The sequence below is a fragment of the Colletotrichum graminicola genome, assembly GCF_000149035.1.
Source record: "Colletotrichum graminicola M1.001 genomic scaffold supercont1.52, whole genome shotgun sequence".
Taxonomy (NCBI): Eukaryota; Fungi; Ascomycota; class Sordariomycetes; order Glomerellales; family Glomerellaceae; genus Colletotrichum; species Colletotrichum graminicola.
The window spans coordinates 147,152-164,172 of record NW_007361056.1 but is presented as its reverse complement, the minus strand read 5'-3'; the positions used below and the strand labels follow the sequence as shown (position 1 = coordinate 164,172).

Below are 17,021 nucleotides of genomic sequence, written 5' to 3'. Positions count from 1 at the left end.
CCCAGGGACTTGGCGCAGGCCTTTAGGTTCAGAATAGATGGCTGGGAGTCGGCCTAAACATCGCCTAGGGTTAGCCTCTACGTCCTATGTACATTTCACTTCATTTACAGAGGACATATCCCTTAAGTGGCAGATAAATAATCGGTATTATTTTAGTCGGGTGTACTGCGTATTAATCACGTCCACTAGAAATCATTCCCCTATACGGATAATTACTCGTTACTTACACGTGTATAATCTTACCAATACGTAAGCCGTGAGCTGGAGATACTACATGTTTGGCTTACCCTCATGCTTAAAAACTATCATTGCGGACAGTTCTGTAGAACATACTACTATCTGAAGTGGTATGATCGAGTATCTCGCTTGGTAACATGGAGTTCCAGCATTACCTATATCCTCGCTTCCAGCTCTCAGATAGAAACAGACCGTATAGTCTCATTCCACCAAGATATTTCGTTACCATTTCAAGCTAGTGCAGATGTCAGAAATGCTTATTTGCTGACAAGGAACGGCTGATATGTAGCCACCCGACTGAAGAACATCCCTTGCACAGAGCTGTACTCGTGTTCGGGAAGATTCTTCAAAATCTCACATAGTTGTGGCTCAATGCTCTCAAGCCTCTCAGTCTTGCTTCGTCGGATGTTCCACTGATCAATATGTCATCTCGAGTTAAAGATGAATTTGAAAACAAAACAAGACCTTGATCTATTCAGGCCTCTGGATACTATGTCCCACCATTCGATAGACTTCTATCGCAACTCAACCTGCAGACAAAAATGTTACATTCATCGCCTGTTTCCTTGCTCTCGTCACACATGCAGCTACAACTCTAGTCCGCTATAACGCCGACAAGTAAGTCACCTACCCCAGCCGACTCAAGATGCTGTTTATTAATCGGTTCACGCTGCTACCGCGCCCCTTTCCCTTGCCTGTCTTCATCTGTTGTTTCCTCCGCTTCCGCTTTCTGCGCAACAATCACTAATAGTGGCACCATTGCCGCGGACTTCCCCTCCCGTGCCACGTTGGCGTGCGGCACCGTGAAAAGCCAGTATATCTCAGCGTGTAGTTGCTGCCTAACCTGTTACGTGACTCCCACTCCGATGCCGACATCGTGTTCGACCTACGGCAGTCCCCGCTCATCGGCGATTTCGAATGCGGAATTCCTCCATGGACCGTCGAACTTCCTGGCTCCAATGCTCGCACCGCTATCGCATGTTTTTCCGCGAACCCCGGGCAGAGTTCGTTCGAGGCAAAGCTGCTCAAGAACCGGCCTCTCCAGGAACTCATACTCAGCGTTAGTGCCAGCAGTCGGATTTCTCCGTGCAGCTAAACGAGCCTGGCAAGTTGACCACTGCCCTATGGTTCGCCGATATGGATGCTGGGTTTGTAATGATTACGCTCAACGGAACGCGAGTAATGACAATTGATGCAAGAGACGGTGTGGGTTGGGGTGTATGGAAGGCGGTCCGTTATGCCGTTTGTTACGACCGTTGGAACCTCCCAAAGTGGAAACCTAACAGTTGATGAGAAGTCATAAAAAATCATCAGTTTTTTTGCATCATGTCTGCATTCTCTTGTGAGATAACTAGGCTCTGTATCTTCTAGTGCTTGGCATACGGTAGGTAGAGCCTTCCTAACTTTCCAGCTTGATACTACCCGTTCATTGTCATGTGGCCGAGGAACTTTCTCTCGGGTTAAAGGACCTCTTACAAGATTCAAGTCTTCGTAGTAGGAAATACATTTTGCCTGTTGAGGAAATGGACTCGCTTTGTTGTGCTGGGTATCTAAACAATGAGAAGCGTAGGTTCATTTGACCTATCGTTGTATTAGTTTCTCCTTCGATGGATTGGATAGTTAAGCAAGATAGAAAGGAAGATAAGCTAGTAATTCTCAATCATTACATGCTGCGGCACGTTTATATTTGCTAAGTGTACGAAATGAGCCTGAAGATATCAAACCCAGATAACGACCCAACAGTATGATCGGGGATCAGCCACTTGATTGTGGGTTGAAAGAGACCGACAGCCGAATGAGTACCAATGCATGCATAACGGTTTCATATATCACTGCATCCTCCAATGGCATTGCCAAAGGAATTGAAAAGTACAACAACGACCAAATAATCTGTATCGAGTGATAGTAGACCTAACCATTTCCCAATTTTGGAGCTCGCACCGCAAAACCAGCACGGCAAATTACCTGCGCGAGTCATTGCCCCAGGGCCTGAAGGGCGATTAAGCAGAGAACTTACAACGGACTGCCCTATTGTCCACCCGCTGACTGCATTATCTTACAAGCTTGCCACTTGACCCTCTTCCGAGATGGGGCATGCAATCTCGGCTGATTACTGCCTGTTTACGTTTCCAGTCTATTCCCGATATAGGCCGACGCTACAAAACCAAAGGAGGAATAACCAGGTTCTCGGATCGGAACCGAAGACGCCTGCTCTTCAGAGTTTTTTTTTTTGGTTTCGCTTGGAGGCGAAGCCCCTCATTTACTTGCTCACCTAGTTCCAAGTCTGCTTTATAATCCTTGTCACCGTTAAGGCTTAGATCAACCTTTTAGTTGTGGTTTTGTCTTTTCGTCCTGTCTCCAAACCTAGAAAGCTTGAGTCACAAGAACAAATAACTACCTAGACAACGCCCTTCAGCAAACTCTATCAGCCGAACTACCGGCGTCGTTGCCCACCGCCGAAGCCGGCCCCTCTTCCGAGCCTCACACGTTGCGCGTTTCATGACTTCTTACCGTAACTTCATTACTATCGACAACAACGCACACAGGCTAAGCTGGCGCTGCCCGGTATGCCTTCTCACTCTGCTCTATTTGATCAACAGGACAGCCACGGACTCGTGGTACGGGTGCCTGACAGTGCTTCCAGTGCAGCCGATAACGAGAAGAATGACGACTCGTCAAAGAACGCGACCGTCCAGCAGCCGCGCGACGATGTAGAGTTCAAGGAAGGCGGCTATGGATGGTGAGTCTCAGGCCACTGTGCTGGTTCCGCATGATGCTGACGTCTGCAACAGGGTCGTCGTTGGATGTGTCTTCCTCACCAATGCTCACACCTGGGGTTTGAATTCAGTGAGTTGATAGCTGCTACCCGTGACTGTACGCCGAGTAGGCTTTCTCATCGGTGGTTTAGTCCTACGCCGTCTTCCTCGCATACTACCTTCACTCTGGAGCATTTCCCGGCGCCAGCCCGATCGAACTGGCTTTCGTCGGCGGTTTATCCTTTTCTGTGGGTAAGTTTGGCTCCCCATTTCCCCCATTCCCCCGGGTGTCCCCGCGTCACCTCGCTCACATCCTCGGACCAGCTCTGCTCAGCTCTCCGATCGTCACCTTCTGCATCCCCCGCATCGGAACCCAAGCTTCTCTCGGTATCGGCGTCGTGGTCCAAGCGTAAGTCCGTCCCTTCTAACTCCGCATAATACTCCGGATTCTCACAATTTCTCCGTCCCAGAGCCGCCCTTATCGGCGCCTCGTTTACGACTAAAATATGGCATCTTCTCCTCTCGCAAGGCATCGGCTTTGGCGTGGGAATGGGGTTCACCTTTAACTCCACCGTCGGTCTTGTTTCTCAGTGGTTTGTTGTCCGTCGTTCATTCGCCAACTCCATCGCTACCGCCGGCTCCGGCTTTGGTGGCCTCATATATTCACTTGGCACCAACGCCATGATCCGTAACATCAGCCTGCCGTGGGCGTTCCGCATCCTTGCGATTTTGTCCTTCGTCGTCAACGGTTTGTGCTGTCTGGTGGTTAAGGACCGCAACAAGGCTCTCGGCAGTGTGCACATACCATTTCACAAGGACATCTTCAAAAGGGGTGAGTTTTGGCTGTGTGTGTCTTGGGGCTTTTTTGGGTTGTTCGGCTACGTGATATCCGTCTTCTCGTTAGCGGACTATGCCCAGACTGTTGGCTTCAGTGCCAGTCAGGGATCGATCGTATCGGCGATATTTAATTGTAGGTAGTCCAGTTACTCTGTAGACGAGTGCGAGGCGCTGACCTGTCGTGCAGTATCTCAGGGTATCGGACGCCCCATCATCGGCCTAGTCAGTGATCGCTTCGGCCGCATCAACGTTGCTGGGCTGAGCACCCTTATCGCTGGCCTCGCGACATTCTTCATCTGGATCTTCGCCGGGAAGTACCTTGTGGGCATCATTTTTTTCGCACTTTTTGGCGCCTTTTCTGGCGTGCTCTGGACGACCGTCGCACCTGTCGCTACCGAAGTCGTTGGAATCCAACTCCTCCCGTCGGCAATGTCCATCTTCTGGATGGTTCTCGTCATCCCAGCAACCTTTGCCGAGCCTATTGGTCTGACGATCAAGACCTCCAGTATCGACGCCTACTTAAACGTTCAGGTGTTCACGGGCTTTATGTATATTGCGGCCTTCCTATCAAGTAAGTTGAGGTTCAACCAGTAGCTTAAATGTTTCGGTGTGCTGATCAATCTCAGTCTGGTTTCTTCGCGTTTGGAAAATCCGGCAATTGGAGAAAATTGCGCTGTCGGGAGAACAGGAAGAATATGTCCTGCACGACAACAATGCTGTTTCTTTGACGACTTCGCGACGCACTGGGCCTAAGCTAAGCATCATCAAGTCTGTGTGGAAAGGCATGTTAAATGTGCAGCGTGTTTGAGAAATACCCTCTGGAGAATGAGTTAGTGGTAAATTATTCTGGATAATGTCCAGTAGAATCAATGCTGGTGTACTACACCCTTAGTAGTAATATATTGTTGCTCAATTTCCCTCATCTCAGCCAAAGAGTCTCCAGAACCCAGGGATAAAGCTCGCCATCAGCCCTCGAGCCACTCTATACAAGATTTCAGAGCCATATCTCGAGAAGCCCTTCTTGGCCATATTTGAAGTAACACCGACCGCCCCAACCTCTTCATACGCCTCTTTCGTCGCCAACTCTGCAAACGCTGCGCCGAGATCTGCATACGACACTGCAAGGCCTACCGACTCAGCGCTAATGATATACCCGCTCGCTTCTTCCTCAATGATTGCCGGTGGCTGTACGAGCTGTAACTTCAGCAGTTCCGGCTCGGATTGCAATGTCTCGTGCGCGCTGAGAAGGTCTGCGTAGGGATAGTAGAACGCATTTTTTATGAGCCAGCTCACGGCCACGGGTGTTTGTGCATCGAACCGCTTGTTCCATGTTGCCGACGACAGCAGGAGAAATCGTGGTGGTTTCCACTTCCCACCTGCATTGCTCTTAAGTTGATATAATGCAGTGACAATCGACTCTGTAGCGTCTCGCAGCACATGCACGGTGGGTTTGTTGTCGTTGTCACCGAGAGCGCAGATGATGGTATCCGCATCCAAAAGACAATGTTTTACGGAGGAAATGTCGGTGACTTGTCCTTCGATAATCCTCACGTCTCGGTCAGTCTTGAACTGAGGGAACATGGAAATAAGTTTATCGCGGGAGCGGACAAAGATCCTCAGCCTAAAAGGGTGATCCGGCTTGGCAAGGATTGCTTCCAAAGTTTCGCTTCCGGTACGACCTGTTGCGCCAAAGATGGCCAGGGTGCGTTCAGTGATTGGCGGCGGCGTTGATGACATGGTGATCTTCGTAGAATATCCTATGTTCTGCGTAGTGGACAATGATATCTGTAACTGATTCAATGAAGCGGCAAGGGCAGACAGCCAGTTTTATTTACTCAATATCTATGTGCCCAAACTACTTCTAATTCTTCACGCAATCCATGACGTTACAAAAATTATGAACCGGTTCGGTCCCGGAAATGAAAAAAAAGAAGTGTCGGTCGGCCTGGAGAAAACGTCCGTTTGCTTTGGGTCTATACTAGTTGTACACATGTCAGCTCGAGCGCAGTGTTTGTCGTCATAGGCCGTGATTCCCTGGTTTATGGCGAAGGATAAGTTCCGAGCAGCACTACCTCGTCATAGACTCTGCGGGAAGCTACGACCTCGGACTCAAGGATGGCTTTGGCCGAAGGGTGTGTCGGGGTGTGATGTGGGGACTTCATTCGGTGGCCGGCGCTTGAAATGTCCGTTGAAATGTCCGGTCGTAGCTCAATTGTTATCCGGGTTTTCGCTGGCGGCCGAACATGGAATGCCGAGCTTGGGTTGATCCGGCATGCAAAGGCACGAAACACTCGCATGACTGCAGTCTTCTGGGAGTCATAAGTAGCCGGAAAACGAGAACGGGTCTTCCGGCATCCATCATTTACGGCATGTGAGAGTCAAAACAAATTGGTCCAAGTCTATGTAACGTATCCGTTCATATTAAATCCATAAACTCCGATTGTGAAAAACAGAACAGTGGTCGTGAAGTCATGCAGGCCTATTCGAAACAACAAGGCCAACTATAATGATAATTATGGTATTCGTCCCCAAATGTGTCATCAGAAGCTCTCCCGAGGTCAAAAGCTTCTGGTGGGTATCCCAACGAATGAAAAACAGCTCCACCTAAGTGTGGTAGACGGCAACGTACTCGGCTTCAAAAACGCCGCCAGAAACAGTGTCGGCAGTCGGGGTGGTGCTACCGAAGACTTTGTCGGGAAAGGAGCCGCCAATAGCAAGGTTGAGTAGAACGAAGTACGGAACGTCTACAGTCTGTGCCCAAATGTCTGCGGGCAACTGGGTCTCGGTGACAGTCCAGTATACAACGTCGTCAAGGTACCAGTTCACAGACTCCGGCGATGCGGTGCGGTCAACCTCGACGGCGTAGGTATGGAAGTTGCCCTGGCACGCACTTCCGGCGCAGGTTAGGTTACCGGAGAGACCGTTATTTTCGTTGCAAGCACCTCCGGGGTTAACATCGCAGTGCATCGTACCCCAGGCCTCGTTGATACCGTTGACGCTCTCCATGACATCGAGTTCACCACTCGCGGGCCAGTTGCTATGATTGTTAGTGAATGATTTTTCAACGCTGATTTGATTATCGGTTTTACTGATAACTTACTTGTAGTTCCCACGGAATGTGCTTCCAAGCGCCCAGAATGCAGGCCAGTAGCCAACGCCGTGAGTACCCACATTAGGCAAGCTGAGGCTGGCCTGGATACGCATCTTGCCGCCAGCTGCGGCAGCGAAGTCGGTGCGTTGCGTTTCGATGCGAGCGGAGGTCCAAGCTCCAGTAGCGTCCTTGAGGGCGGTGATTTGCAAAGTGTCCTTGCCACTAAGTTGCACGTTTGCAATGGCATTGGTGTAGGTTTCGATCTCGCCGGTACCAAACTGCGCGGCACCACCAGGGTAAGATGTTCCAGTGGTGAAAATCCAGTTCGTGGCGTTGGGCAACGTTGCGGCGGCGCCGACGAAGTCGTCTCCCCAAGTAAGGGTGTAACCGCTGATGGCAGGAGGGGCAATTGCATTGACGGCGGGCAGGGCAATGGCCAAAGCCCTGGCTGTCTTGACGAAACCCATATTGAGAAAGTAAAACGGGGGAAGAAAGACTTTAGTGAAGTAAAGAGTGTAATAAGAGAGGGACTGTTCGTGATAAAGGAGCGTTGGAAGATTGTTGCTGTTGTGCTTTCTTCTTCTTACTTGACTTAGGATCTTATACTTTTCAAGACATTGTATCAATTTTAAAACTTATATTAGGATACAGCGCTCCAGCTCGTAGCTCTACATAGACAATTATTGCTGCTTGGTCAATGCCACTGGTCAAATTTACTGAGTGGACATGAACTTCGTGGAAGCCGGCATTTACGACGTCAGGTCCACTGAGCATACACATGATTTGGGAACTCTGAGGCTAGTATCTATGAGTTCGGCTTATCCGAATTATCCGGTGAAGCGGGGAGCTGCATCTGGGTGGGTGGGTGGTAGGTTGGAGAATTATCAATCGAGTGTAGTGTTGGCGTAGGGTTCAAATGCAGGATGGGTGTGTTAATACGGACGGACTTTTCACTCCTTGCTGCGATAAGATCTTTGTAAGTCAAGTCGTTGCAAGTCAACACTGGCCCAGGTTCCTCAAGAATGGAGAATAATAATCGAAGCCGCCTGCCACAGCCGGTGTAATGTACATGGAACGCAGTATCCCTCTTGACAGAATGTTTTTTTCGGCCATTCTTTAAAGTTGCGTCGAGTATAATAGCCCAGGCAGTTCACAATAACATGCGTAGCGGCATCTTTCTACCGTCTACTCAAGGTATTGCTGTAGAGCATGGGAGTCAGTCAACTAGGGGAGGGACAGATGGATTCCTTTCCGAGGCTGTGCAGAGCTGATTCTCCAGTGCCTGACTCGTCTTCCGGGTTTCAGTCGAGCTACAGATAAATTCAATCATATTTGAGAAGACGTTTTCTAGTATTGGCGAACATAGCCAGCCCTTGCCCCATGCAGCCAGTTCATCCCATTCTTCGCTCCAATTGTCGATTCTTACTCCGTCCCAGGGCTTCTCCACGGTTCTTGGCTGCCTTAAGGTAGTATATGTTCCATAGCTGGTATACATTCATCTGATGAGAAAATCGGCTTCCTCCCTTTTATCTTGTAAGGCATATGTCTGGCCTGAGTGGTCGATTGCATTTTTCCATAGGCAATGTGGTGCTACTCGAACTATCACCTCTTTAGCTATTTGGGCCTCATTCGTGATTTTCTCTTGTAGAAGACATAGGGATCGACCCCAGCATCGTCTGACTCGCTAGCATGTAGGGGTCCAACGGGAGCAAGGTTGCAGCACATAATCAGTCTATCGCAACGAATAGCGGCGGCGCCGAAGCAATGTACATGGCATTGTTTTAAGCGGTTTCCCCTAATCAATACAGGCTGGCAGCGCCAAGTTGTTAATGTGTGTAAACCCGGGACAAGCGACAAGACAATGAGTTCGTGGCGAAGACTCTTCTCTACGAAGGACATTATCAAATACATAGTGTGCTACTATGTGTTTCTTTTCATAATACTATCAGGCGACCAAAACTGCGCGTTTTTCCCCCTTGCCACTACCACGACGTCGCCGAGGATACGGTAAAAAGGCCCATTTACGAGGTATTCACGAATTAGTCAAAGCAGAGGTGATGAAACACAAGAATGATGGGATTTCTTCCTGTTTCTTGTCATCTAACGAGGACTTGTGAACCAATGGCATTCCTAGTGTTTTAGTTATGATATGGCAACGACAGCACTGTTTTTTTTTCGTCACCCAAGTGGTAAGACAGATGTATCATCAGCCTTTCCCAAGCTAGCCGTGCACTTCAGGTAAGTGGTTTACTGATCGGCGGCCAAGCATGAGGACTGAAAGAACATGGATATGTGAAGAGATCGATCCGCTAGGGTCGCCAAGGTCACCACGCGTCCAAGTAGATGCCAGCCCCACCCAATCATCTCTTACAAGAAAGAAAGGGAGGGGGAGCCGGGGGGTAGAAGAAAAGAGAAATAAAATAAAATAAAAAAGGCTCCATTCAGCTTGCTTGTCTATCGACATATTCATTATTCCCCGACGCGCTAACACCCCGCCCTGCAATGGTCAACGAGAGGTTCGTCCCCTCTGTGCTTCCTATTGATGAAGCGCGTAATTGGCAGCGATATCCTTGCGTTGATTGATTGCTATGTTGTGTGTCTCTATCTGTTGGGGAGAATAGTTCGTAGGGGGATATTCCAGCTTCGGGTGGGGGTATCCGTTATGGGGCCGAAAAGCTTAGGAGGGGGGTATCAGGCTTATTTAGGCTTAGCTTAGAGTGTGAGGAGTGTAAGAGTTTCAGCATATGCTTAGCATATACTTAGCATATCATAAGGAAATATAGTACTTACCTTCTATAACTATAAAAGACTTAGTTACCTTAGTATATCTTAAGTCTTCTAGAGTTATAAAAGGTAGGCTCTATATATTAGGGGATATGCTTAGCATATGCTAAGCCCATTTTAGCTACTCAATTTTAATTTACACTGTCTATTAGGCCTTTACCCCTGAGCTTCTGCCCAACTGGCGGACACCCCCCCTGAAGCTGGAATACCCCCCTACGAACTAAGCACCCAACTAGAAGTACTCTAAAACTATTGGATTGTCAGACTTATGCTGTGAATGCATTGCTCTACCCCGCCCTTGGCAGAAATAGGGTCACCTGGTAATTAAAGGGGTAATTCATGTGAAGGACAGCTATGCGTACAATCACATATAGACAGTCTATGATACGATTGCCGAAATGCCGGGCGTCCCACGGAGAAATGTGTCGGCTTGAGGCACGAACGGTACCCAAACCCACAGCGCTGGCAAACGGTGATAGCTTCTTCTTCTTCTTTTTCAATAAGTAGCTATACTTCGAACTTACTGCTGCTCAGCCCCATCCGATCGGATCCTACGATACCAACAACGATGTTGTTAGAATATGAGGACTATCAGATCCTGAACAACTGGGATGCCGAGCTCCGCTAGGCAACCCACTTCTATCTGCTGCATAGCTCGCCTTTTCTCTTCTATCTTCCCTTATCGAGGCAACAGTAGATATCGCGATTTAAGATAATGCTGCTTCACCCAACCCCGGACAAAAGAAACAGCTACCAAATACCCGATCATGCAAAGTGTCACCTAACATAACGACATCGTTAGTTACAGGGCAGTAAATAACGCCTTATATCCCACGTGACCAAAAACAACTGCTGAAAGAGACTTCATTCTAACCACGGGTTGACTGCTTATGAAAACAGTCCCGAGCGCCGGAATGCTGGCAACAAAGTTGGCGGCGATGATGGTGCTATTGCATTTACCATCAAGGCCGTGACAGCTAACTTGCTAGCCACACGATGACTCCATTGAACTCTGCCATCAAGGTCGTCGAAAAGCTTGTGCCTTAAGTCACATTGCATGAGGGCGGTGCCGGAAATAGGTTCGTTCGTCAGTAACCTTGCTGGCCACGGCGAGTTATATATAAGGCGCCTGAACCTGGCCTCGTGGATTGCCATTTTCCTATCTTAATACAACGTTGATTCTCAGAGCTCAGCATAGAAAATCAGCACCAGTATTTTCAGCATGAAGTTTCTCATCCCTGCAATTGCTGCAGTCTTTGTAGCCCTCTCGGCTGCCGCCCCATTTGCCGAGTGCCATTGCCAGATGATCGATGGCAAGCCGTTCTGTCCTGGCCTGGTCTGCGAGTCAATAATGGTATGCTTCCTCCCCCAGTTGAAAACAATCTTCAATAATATTAACTGATAACAATGTAGTCTAAGCCGTTATCTGTAATGAATTCGAAGCGGAGGTCCTGACGCGAGACTTGAAAGTTCTGGAGCCGTCGCAGAGAGATACCCATTCGGCACTGGCGCTATAGCAGCTTCGATGCTGCAAATAAGAAATTGATTACGGAACAACTCTTTGATTCAGTGCAATATAAAGTTGAACAATCAGTCTATCGCGGGTTCATCACACCAATGATCCATGTTGGTCAAATGTGTGAAGCTTATCAACTTCGAGGACAGTCAGCGCCGTGGTGTCTTCGTTGACAGCTAGAATCTACTTACACTTTCTGCCGGCGTCGACTTGGATTGAATGAAATCGAAGATAAAGCAATCAAGAACCCTTGAAGAATTGAGTGGTTCAGAGATACCTGCCTCAACCTCTGCTGAATTGAGACTTTTCGAAAACCCGCCCTTGGATGTGTGGATGCCATCGGGTTCTTGCCGTGCTAATGCTTACCCCAACTTCATGTCCGTCTTCTAGCGAGGTAATTACTGCCTTAGATAATCGTGCATCATTTATCATTGAATTTGATTTGTTCTGTCATCTGTATAAAACTTCAGTAAACCTCCACTGAGTGTGGGTTACTTCCGATACCTGGAACAATGTAGCACGCGCTTTTAGAAGTCTGTCACTGAGTAATGTTCTTTTTGATCTATGTAAATGAAGTATAAAGTCGTGGTGTCCTGCTGATAGTCTAAAGACGACCAGCTGAGCTAGTCGGTACGGCTGAGAAGCTATTCTAGCTTCACAAAACATGTCTATCTGTTGCACAATTTTGCGACATTCCGTAAGACATTACCAAAATTAGCGCACATATTTTCCCTTTGTTTCTGGCCAATAACTAGCTAGCGGCGGCATTTCATAGCTAGCTTGGTGAATAAGCACACCAGCGCTGTGCGTTACACGACAGTCAATAGCTTCGATTCTCATTGGCACATCAGTGTCACCACCGCTTTTTTGTGCGCAGTTGAAAAAGAGGGGAATTGAAAATTTGGTGTATCTCGCAAATCTCCCGATAAATACAAATGCGTTATTGTTGTACTCCTTCTGGTGGCTTTCCTTGTTAATACAACTCCCCTCTGGTGTGCCTTTACAGAGGATTTGATAAAGACTCTAGTCATGCCCTATTTTCTCCTGGTCCTTCTTTTACTGACCCAAAGTTTCGTTTTGTCACGATGCCAAACTCAGGTCCAAAAAAGTGTCAACTCCGTCGGCGCAGAATACGACTACATTGTGGTAGGAGGTGGCACCAGCGGTCTCGTTGTGGCCAATCGACTTAGCCAAAATACAAGCAGTAAGAGACACTAATAGCTATGCTTTATTTCATTACTTTTTGACACACTATCGCATATTAACCGGCACGTTCCCAGAGACGGTGCTGGTAATTGATTACGGGGACTTTGTCAATACAGTGAACGTTACCGTTCCGTACTTTACAACACTCGACCAGTCAGCCAACCTCTACAACATCACCTCTATTCCACAAGCCCACCTCAGAAACCGTACCTCTCGGCTCCGTATTGGTGCGACTGTAGGTGGAAGCTCAACTGTGAATGGTATGGCCTGGGACCACGGCTCCGTAGCTGATTACGACGCATGGGAAGCCCTTGGAAATCCGGGTTGGGGATGGGATAGTTTCATGAAGTACTTTCGCAAGTCTTCGGCTTTCCTACCCCCTTCTCAGAAGTATGTCGATAAGTACAACTACCAATGGACTCCAGAGGCATATGGAGATGGGCCCGTGAAGATTGGTTTCCCGTCATGGCAGTGGCCAGAAGCAGGTGAGTTGCATATATTTGCCGAGCCGCGTACTTCTTAGCTCAGTAGTATCAAGCTTTCCAGGCTCAAGCTTGGGTCGAAAATCTCAAGGCTCCCGTTTTGAGAGACGGCGCTGATGGAGACAACGTCGGCATTGCCTGGCTACCTCAAAACTCGGGGGGCGAGAGTGCAACGCGCTCGACATCCGAGACCGCATACTTCAGTCCTATTAGCGGCCGCCAAAACTTGCACCTCATCGTGCGCCATTACGGAGCAGCTATCAGATTCGAAGGCAACAAGACAGTCGGCATCAACATCAGCAGTCGCGATAATAGTTCGGAAACCAAATTCGTGCGATCTGAAAACATCGTCCTGGCTGCAGGCGCTGTCAACACTCCGCGAATTCTGCAGCTCAGCGGAATTGGTGCAGAGAAACTGCTGAGCTCCCTCGATATTGACATGGTGGTTGATTTACCTGGTGTCGGTGCAAACTTTCATGATCATCCAACCATCTTCATGGTTTACGACTGTAAGCGATCTTTATTGGGACCTCAGGTTCAGTCCGCAGCTAATTTTGTATCTTTATAATTAGTCGCAAATGACACTGCACTCAATCCGAATTTGATGAGCAACGAGATCTTCTACAATAGGTCTTGGGCGGAGTACGAGACCAACAGAACTGGGCCACACACCCATGCCTGGGGAAATAAAGCCGTGTTCACGTCCCTACAAGATCTTGACCCGGCCAACTATCAATCTATTGCGGAGGCAGTGAGCAAGCAAGAACCATTGCAGCATCTCCCTCAAGTCTACGCCGAGAACCCGGCATTGGTAAAGGGTTACCTCCAGCAACGAAAAGTGTTAAGGGAGCATTTCCTCAACCCCAAGGCAGGTATTGTTGAGTTCGCCTTTGGAGGCTCAGGAACCGTTCCAGTGGCTCTACAAAAGCCCTTGTCAAGAGGCACAATCAGCATCAACAGTACCAACCCAGACCCGTCTATCGCACCTCTGATCGACTTCAACACGATCTCTAATCCAGTCGACTCACTCCTTCTGATCCGGGCAGTTGCAAAAGCTCGTGCTTTCATGTCGAGCCCTAGTATCCAGCCGCTTGGAGCAGTTGAACTGGTGCCAGGCCTAGGCGTGAGTAGTGACGCTCAGATCGAGGCAGTCATGAAAGAGTCATGGCTAGCTTCAAGTCTTGACCATCCCGCTGGAACGGCGGCGATGATGCCTCGGGAGTGGGGCGGTGTTGTAGACAGCAACTTGAAGGTGTACGGAGTTGAGGGACTTTGGGTGGTGGATGCAAGCATCATGCCCATATTACCGGCGGCACATACCCAAGCAACGGTCTATGCTGCTGCAGAACACGCGGCCGACATTATAAGAGGCTGTGAACAGTGATTGGAGCCAATATATAGTATGCCACTATGGTTGTCTGACTCTCTGGCTATGTTTTCTTCGTGATAAGCCTTTTGCGGAGTAATTAATTGTCAAGATCCGTTCATGAACTTTTATGAAGCTAACGGTCGTGGGGTAATTGAGAATTAATGCCTATACTTCTATATTGCGTCAGTGCTTGCCTCGAGCATCACATCAACGATCAGAACTTACAACCTTATACGAGGACTTTCGTTCAGAAATTCACCGCCCGAACAGACTTGAAACTTACAACCTAAAATAAGCAAAGTCTCGAGGAGCTGTAATGCTACTGTCTTGTTCAGATTCGGTCGGATGACCTAAAGTGCCTCGGTTGCCATCATAGTGAAGGTAAGTAGAGTGGGCTTATTGCTTTTACGGCATGTCAGTCGGTGATAGGCTTTCAATCTATACACCGAACGGCTCAAGGGATAACTCGGAGATATCCAACAGCTACAAGCCTGATTCCAATCGTATGTATACTCACAAACTCATTCATCCATCAAGATAGAAGAAGGTGTTGTAGGAGTATCAGAGTGGCACCTCTTCTGAAATGTGCTTTTCGTTATGTTTGGGTATTGGTTTCCATGCCTTTATCCGAGTGACTAACTCAGCGTTTGGCTTGGTCCTGCAGGTACCTTTGTGATGTCCGCTGCATAATGCTTCAGGTGCGGCCAGTGAGGATGTGGATCAACAGACGGCCACTACCGATACCAGGACGGACCAAAGAACCGGCACCTTGGTAGGAATATCATTGGCTGCAGGCTTGTGGCAAACAGATGTAGGAGAGAAGCCAGGTAGGTATCCAACCTCTCAAGGTTGCAAAGGTACACACAATACTCTTAATACGATGGTATCCAACCGAGGTTAATTAGACATGCCTGGTAACCAATGTTTACCCTACTGGAGGACTTTTAGTGAAGGACTTTTAGTGAATATTCCCCCTGCATTAAACTTACCCTTGCCGCCCTGTAAAACCAGAAGGGCACAGTAGGAGTATCATGCCCGATACTTAGCATAATAGGAGGTTTCTAGAAGAAACATAGTACCATGGTACCCGGGCATCTTGCTACCCTTTTGACTGAGTTCGGTGCGCTGAATGTCAAAGTTTGATCTTGAACAAGGCCAAAAGAACTTTTTGCAACAGTAAGGCTTTAGATACAGTGTATCACAAGCCAATATTACGTCTACAACATGTGACAATTGACAGAAGAAGCAATCCAGAGGTGTCTATTTAATAACTCACCAAGAGGCCCCTTCTTGACTGTATGGGAGTTCATTATCACCGCAATTGTACTTGTCTCAAGCATGGTGAACAAGAAGAAGAAGGCAATGAGAAAGGCACCAAAGAAGGCAATGAGCTATGCACCAGAAAAGGACGAGCCAGTGGCCATTGCCGATGTCGCTGACGGTGAGCCCAAGGTGCTCATTCCCGATGCCATTGACGATGGACCTGAGATATCGTAAGTTTCACACTCCATTAGCGGTGTCGTACTTGATGCTAACAGTCATTCGAAGCCCATATAAAAGCCCAACCTGCAGCGTCTACTTCCAAGACGGAGAGGCGTTCACGGTTCCTCGCGACATCTTATGCGTGAGCGACGAGCTCAGGGAAATCTTCAAAAACTCCAATGAGTTCTTCATCGGAGATGTGCCGGCAGAAGCAGGTCATGTGCTACTTCATTACCTTCACACGCACACTTGGCAAACCCTTCGCAAGAGGTCATCGCTGCACGATTCCAGGACCTCGGCCCAGTTCGAAACGAGCGTGTACGTCTACGCCGCCGCCCAAACCTACGGTCTTCCGGGGTTAGCCGAGCTCGCCAAAGAAAACATACCGCGTTACGCAAACGAACTGTCCGCGCTAGACATCATCGTCTTGGCTGGAAAGCCATGCGAGAGACTTCCAGAAGACGACCCGTGGTTCTTGGCATTCATCGACAAGCAAATGGAGCAACTCTTTGCGGACTCGGCCTCTCTCAACAAACCGGTCTTTCTAGAATGCTTCAAGGGCGCTTCTTCAGAGTACTCCAGGATACTGGGCAAGAGCATGTTTTCAATCTGCTACCAAAAGTTAGCCTCGGCAAAGTCGGCAGAAGCGCAAGCTGTTCCTATGGTCGATGAGGCCCTTGAGCTGGAGACTAAAGCAGCATTTGAGGCTCCATCTCCCGCATCTCGAGTAACCCCGTGTGGGGACACGATCCCTTGGGTGCCTCTGGAAGAACGAGCGGTTGAGGTTGAACCAGAGGCAAGGCCTCTATCCTTGCGGGAGATGTACGAGAAGAGAAAGAGGTTTCTGTCGAGTTGCATCGCAGCGGTTATGGACGAGGCGGACGGTGGGCAGCCGGCATTGAACCGCAGCTCGGCGGCCACGCACGTAGGAAACAGCAAATGGGAGCATTGCTCCTGTTCCATGAACGCAGACGACTCGTCAACACGCTGCGGGTCATCAGCTGCGAATACTCCAAGCAGTGGAAGTGAAGCATGGTGGCCACACCCTGCCTCGAGGAAAAGGTACACCTAGAAACGGCGTAAGCCCCCAAATTAGGAAGTTGAAGTTGCACGATCACACGCTGCATCTCTAGTCTGTATGCCATTCTTCCCTCTTTCTTTTTCCGTGAAGCTTGCCCGAAACACTTGCAGTTTTCATCAACCCCCCTGCTACGTAATCGAAATTCGGCGGGCCGTGGCGACAGGAATCCTAGACGTGTGC

General features: G+C 48.7%; 5 protein-coding genes across 5 annotated transcripts; 3 read left to right on the top strand and 2 right to left on the bottom strand.

The window, feature by feature from the left end:
* Nucleotides 1–2,804: 2,804 nt before the first annotated feature.
* Nucleotides 2,805–4,638, top strand: GLRG_09792 (major facilitator superfamily transporter; the record flags this gene model as incomplete). The annotated part of the gene is made up of 7 exons (XM_008100477.1): nucleotides 2,805–2,977; nucleotides 3,030–3,084; nucleotides 3,146–3,245; nucleotides 3,318–3,402; nucleotides 3,464–3,963; nucleotides 4,018–4,401; nucleotides 4,457–4,638. 7 exons carry the CDS (start codon nucleotides 2,805–2,807, stop codon nucleotides 4,636–4,638), a joined length of 1,479 nt encoding a protein of 492 aa, XP_008098668.1.
* Nucleotides 4,639–4,754: 116 nt separating this feature from the next.
* On the bottom strand, nucleotides 4,755–5,567 carry GLRG_09791 (uncharacterized protein; the record flags this gene model as incomplete). Its single annotated transcript, XM_008100476.1, has 1 exon — nucleotides 4,755–5,567. The coding sequence occupies one exon, from the start codon at nucleotides 5,565–5,567 to the stop codon at nucleotides 4,755–4,757; it is 813 nt and encodes a 270-aa protein (XP_008098667.1).
* Nucleotides 5,568–6,434: 867 nt separating this feature from the next.
* GLRG_09790 (beta-glucanase) lies at nucleotides 6,435–7,388 on the bottom strand (the record flags this gene model as incomplete). The annotated part of the gene is made up of 2 exons (XM_008100475.1): nucleotides 6,435–6,867; nucleotides 6,931–7,388. 2 exons carry the CDS (start codon nucleotides 7,386–7,388, stop codon nucleotides 6,435–6,437), a joined length of 891 nt encoding a protein of 296 aa, XP_008098666.1.
* Nucleotides 7,389–12,250: 4,862 nt separating this feature from the next.
* Nucleotides 12,251–14,293, top strand: GLRG_09789 (GMC oxidoreductase; the record flags this gene model as incomplete). The annotated part of the gene is made up of 4 exons (XM_008100474.1): nucleotides 12,251–12,425; nucleotides 12,502–12,912; nucleotides 12,966–13,418; nucleotides 13,482–14,293. 4 exons carry the CDS (start codon nucleotides 12,251–12,253, stop codon nucleotides 14,291–14,293), a joined length of 1,851 nt encoding a protein of 616 aa, XP_008098665.1.
* Nucleotides 14,294–15,616: 1,323 nt separating this feature from the next.
* On the top strand, nucleotides 15,617–16,832 carry GLRG_09788 (uncharacterized protein; the record flags this gene model as incomplete). The annotated part of the gene is made up of 2 exons (XM_008100473.1): nucleotides 15,617–15,771; nucleotides 15,827–16,832. The coding sequence occupies 2 exons, from the start codon at nucleotides 15,617–15,619 to the stop codon at nucleotides 16,830–16,832; spliced, it is 1,161 nt and encodes a 386-aa protein (XP_008098664.1).
* Between the last annotated feature and the right edge of the window lie 189 nt (nucleotides 16,833–17,021).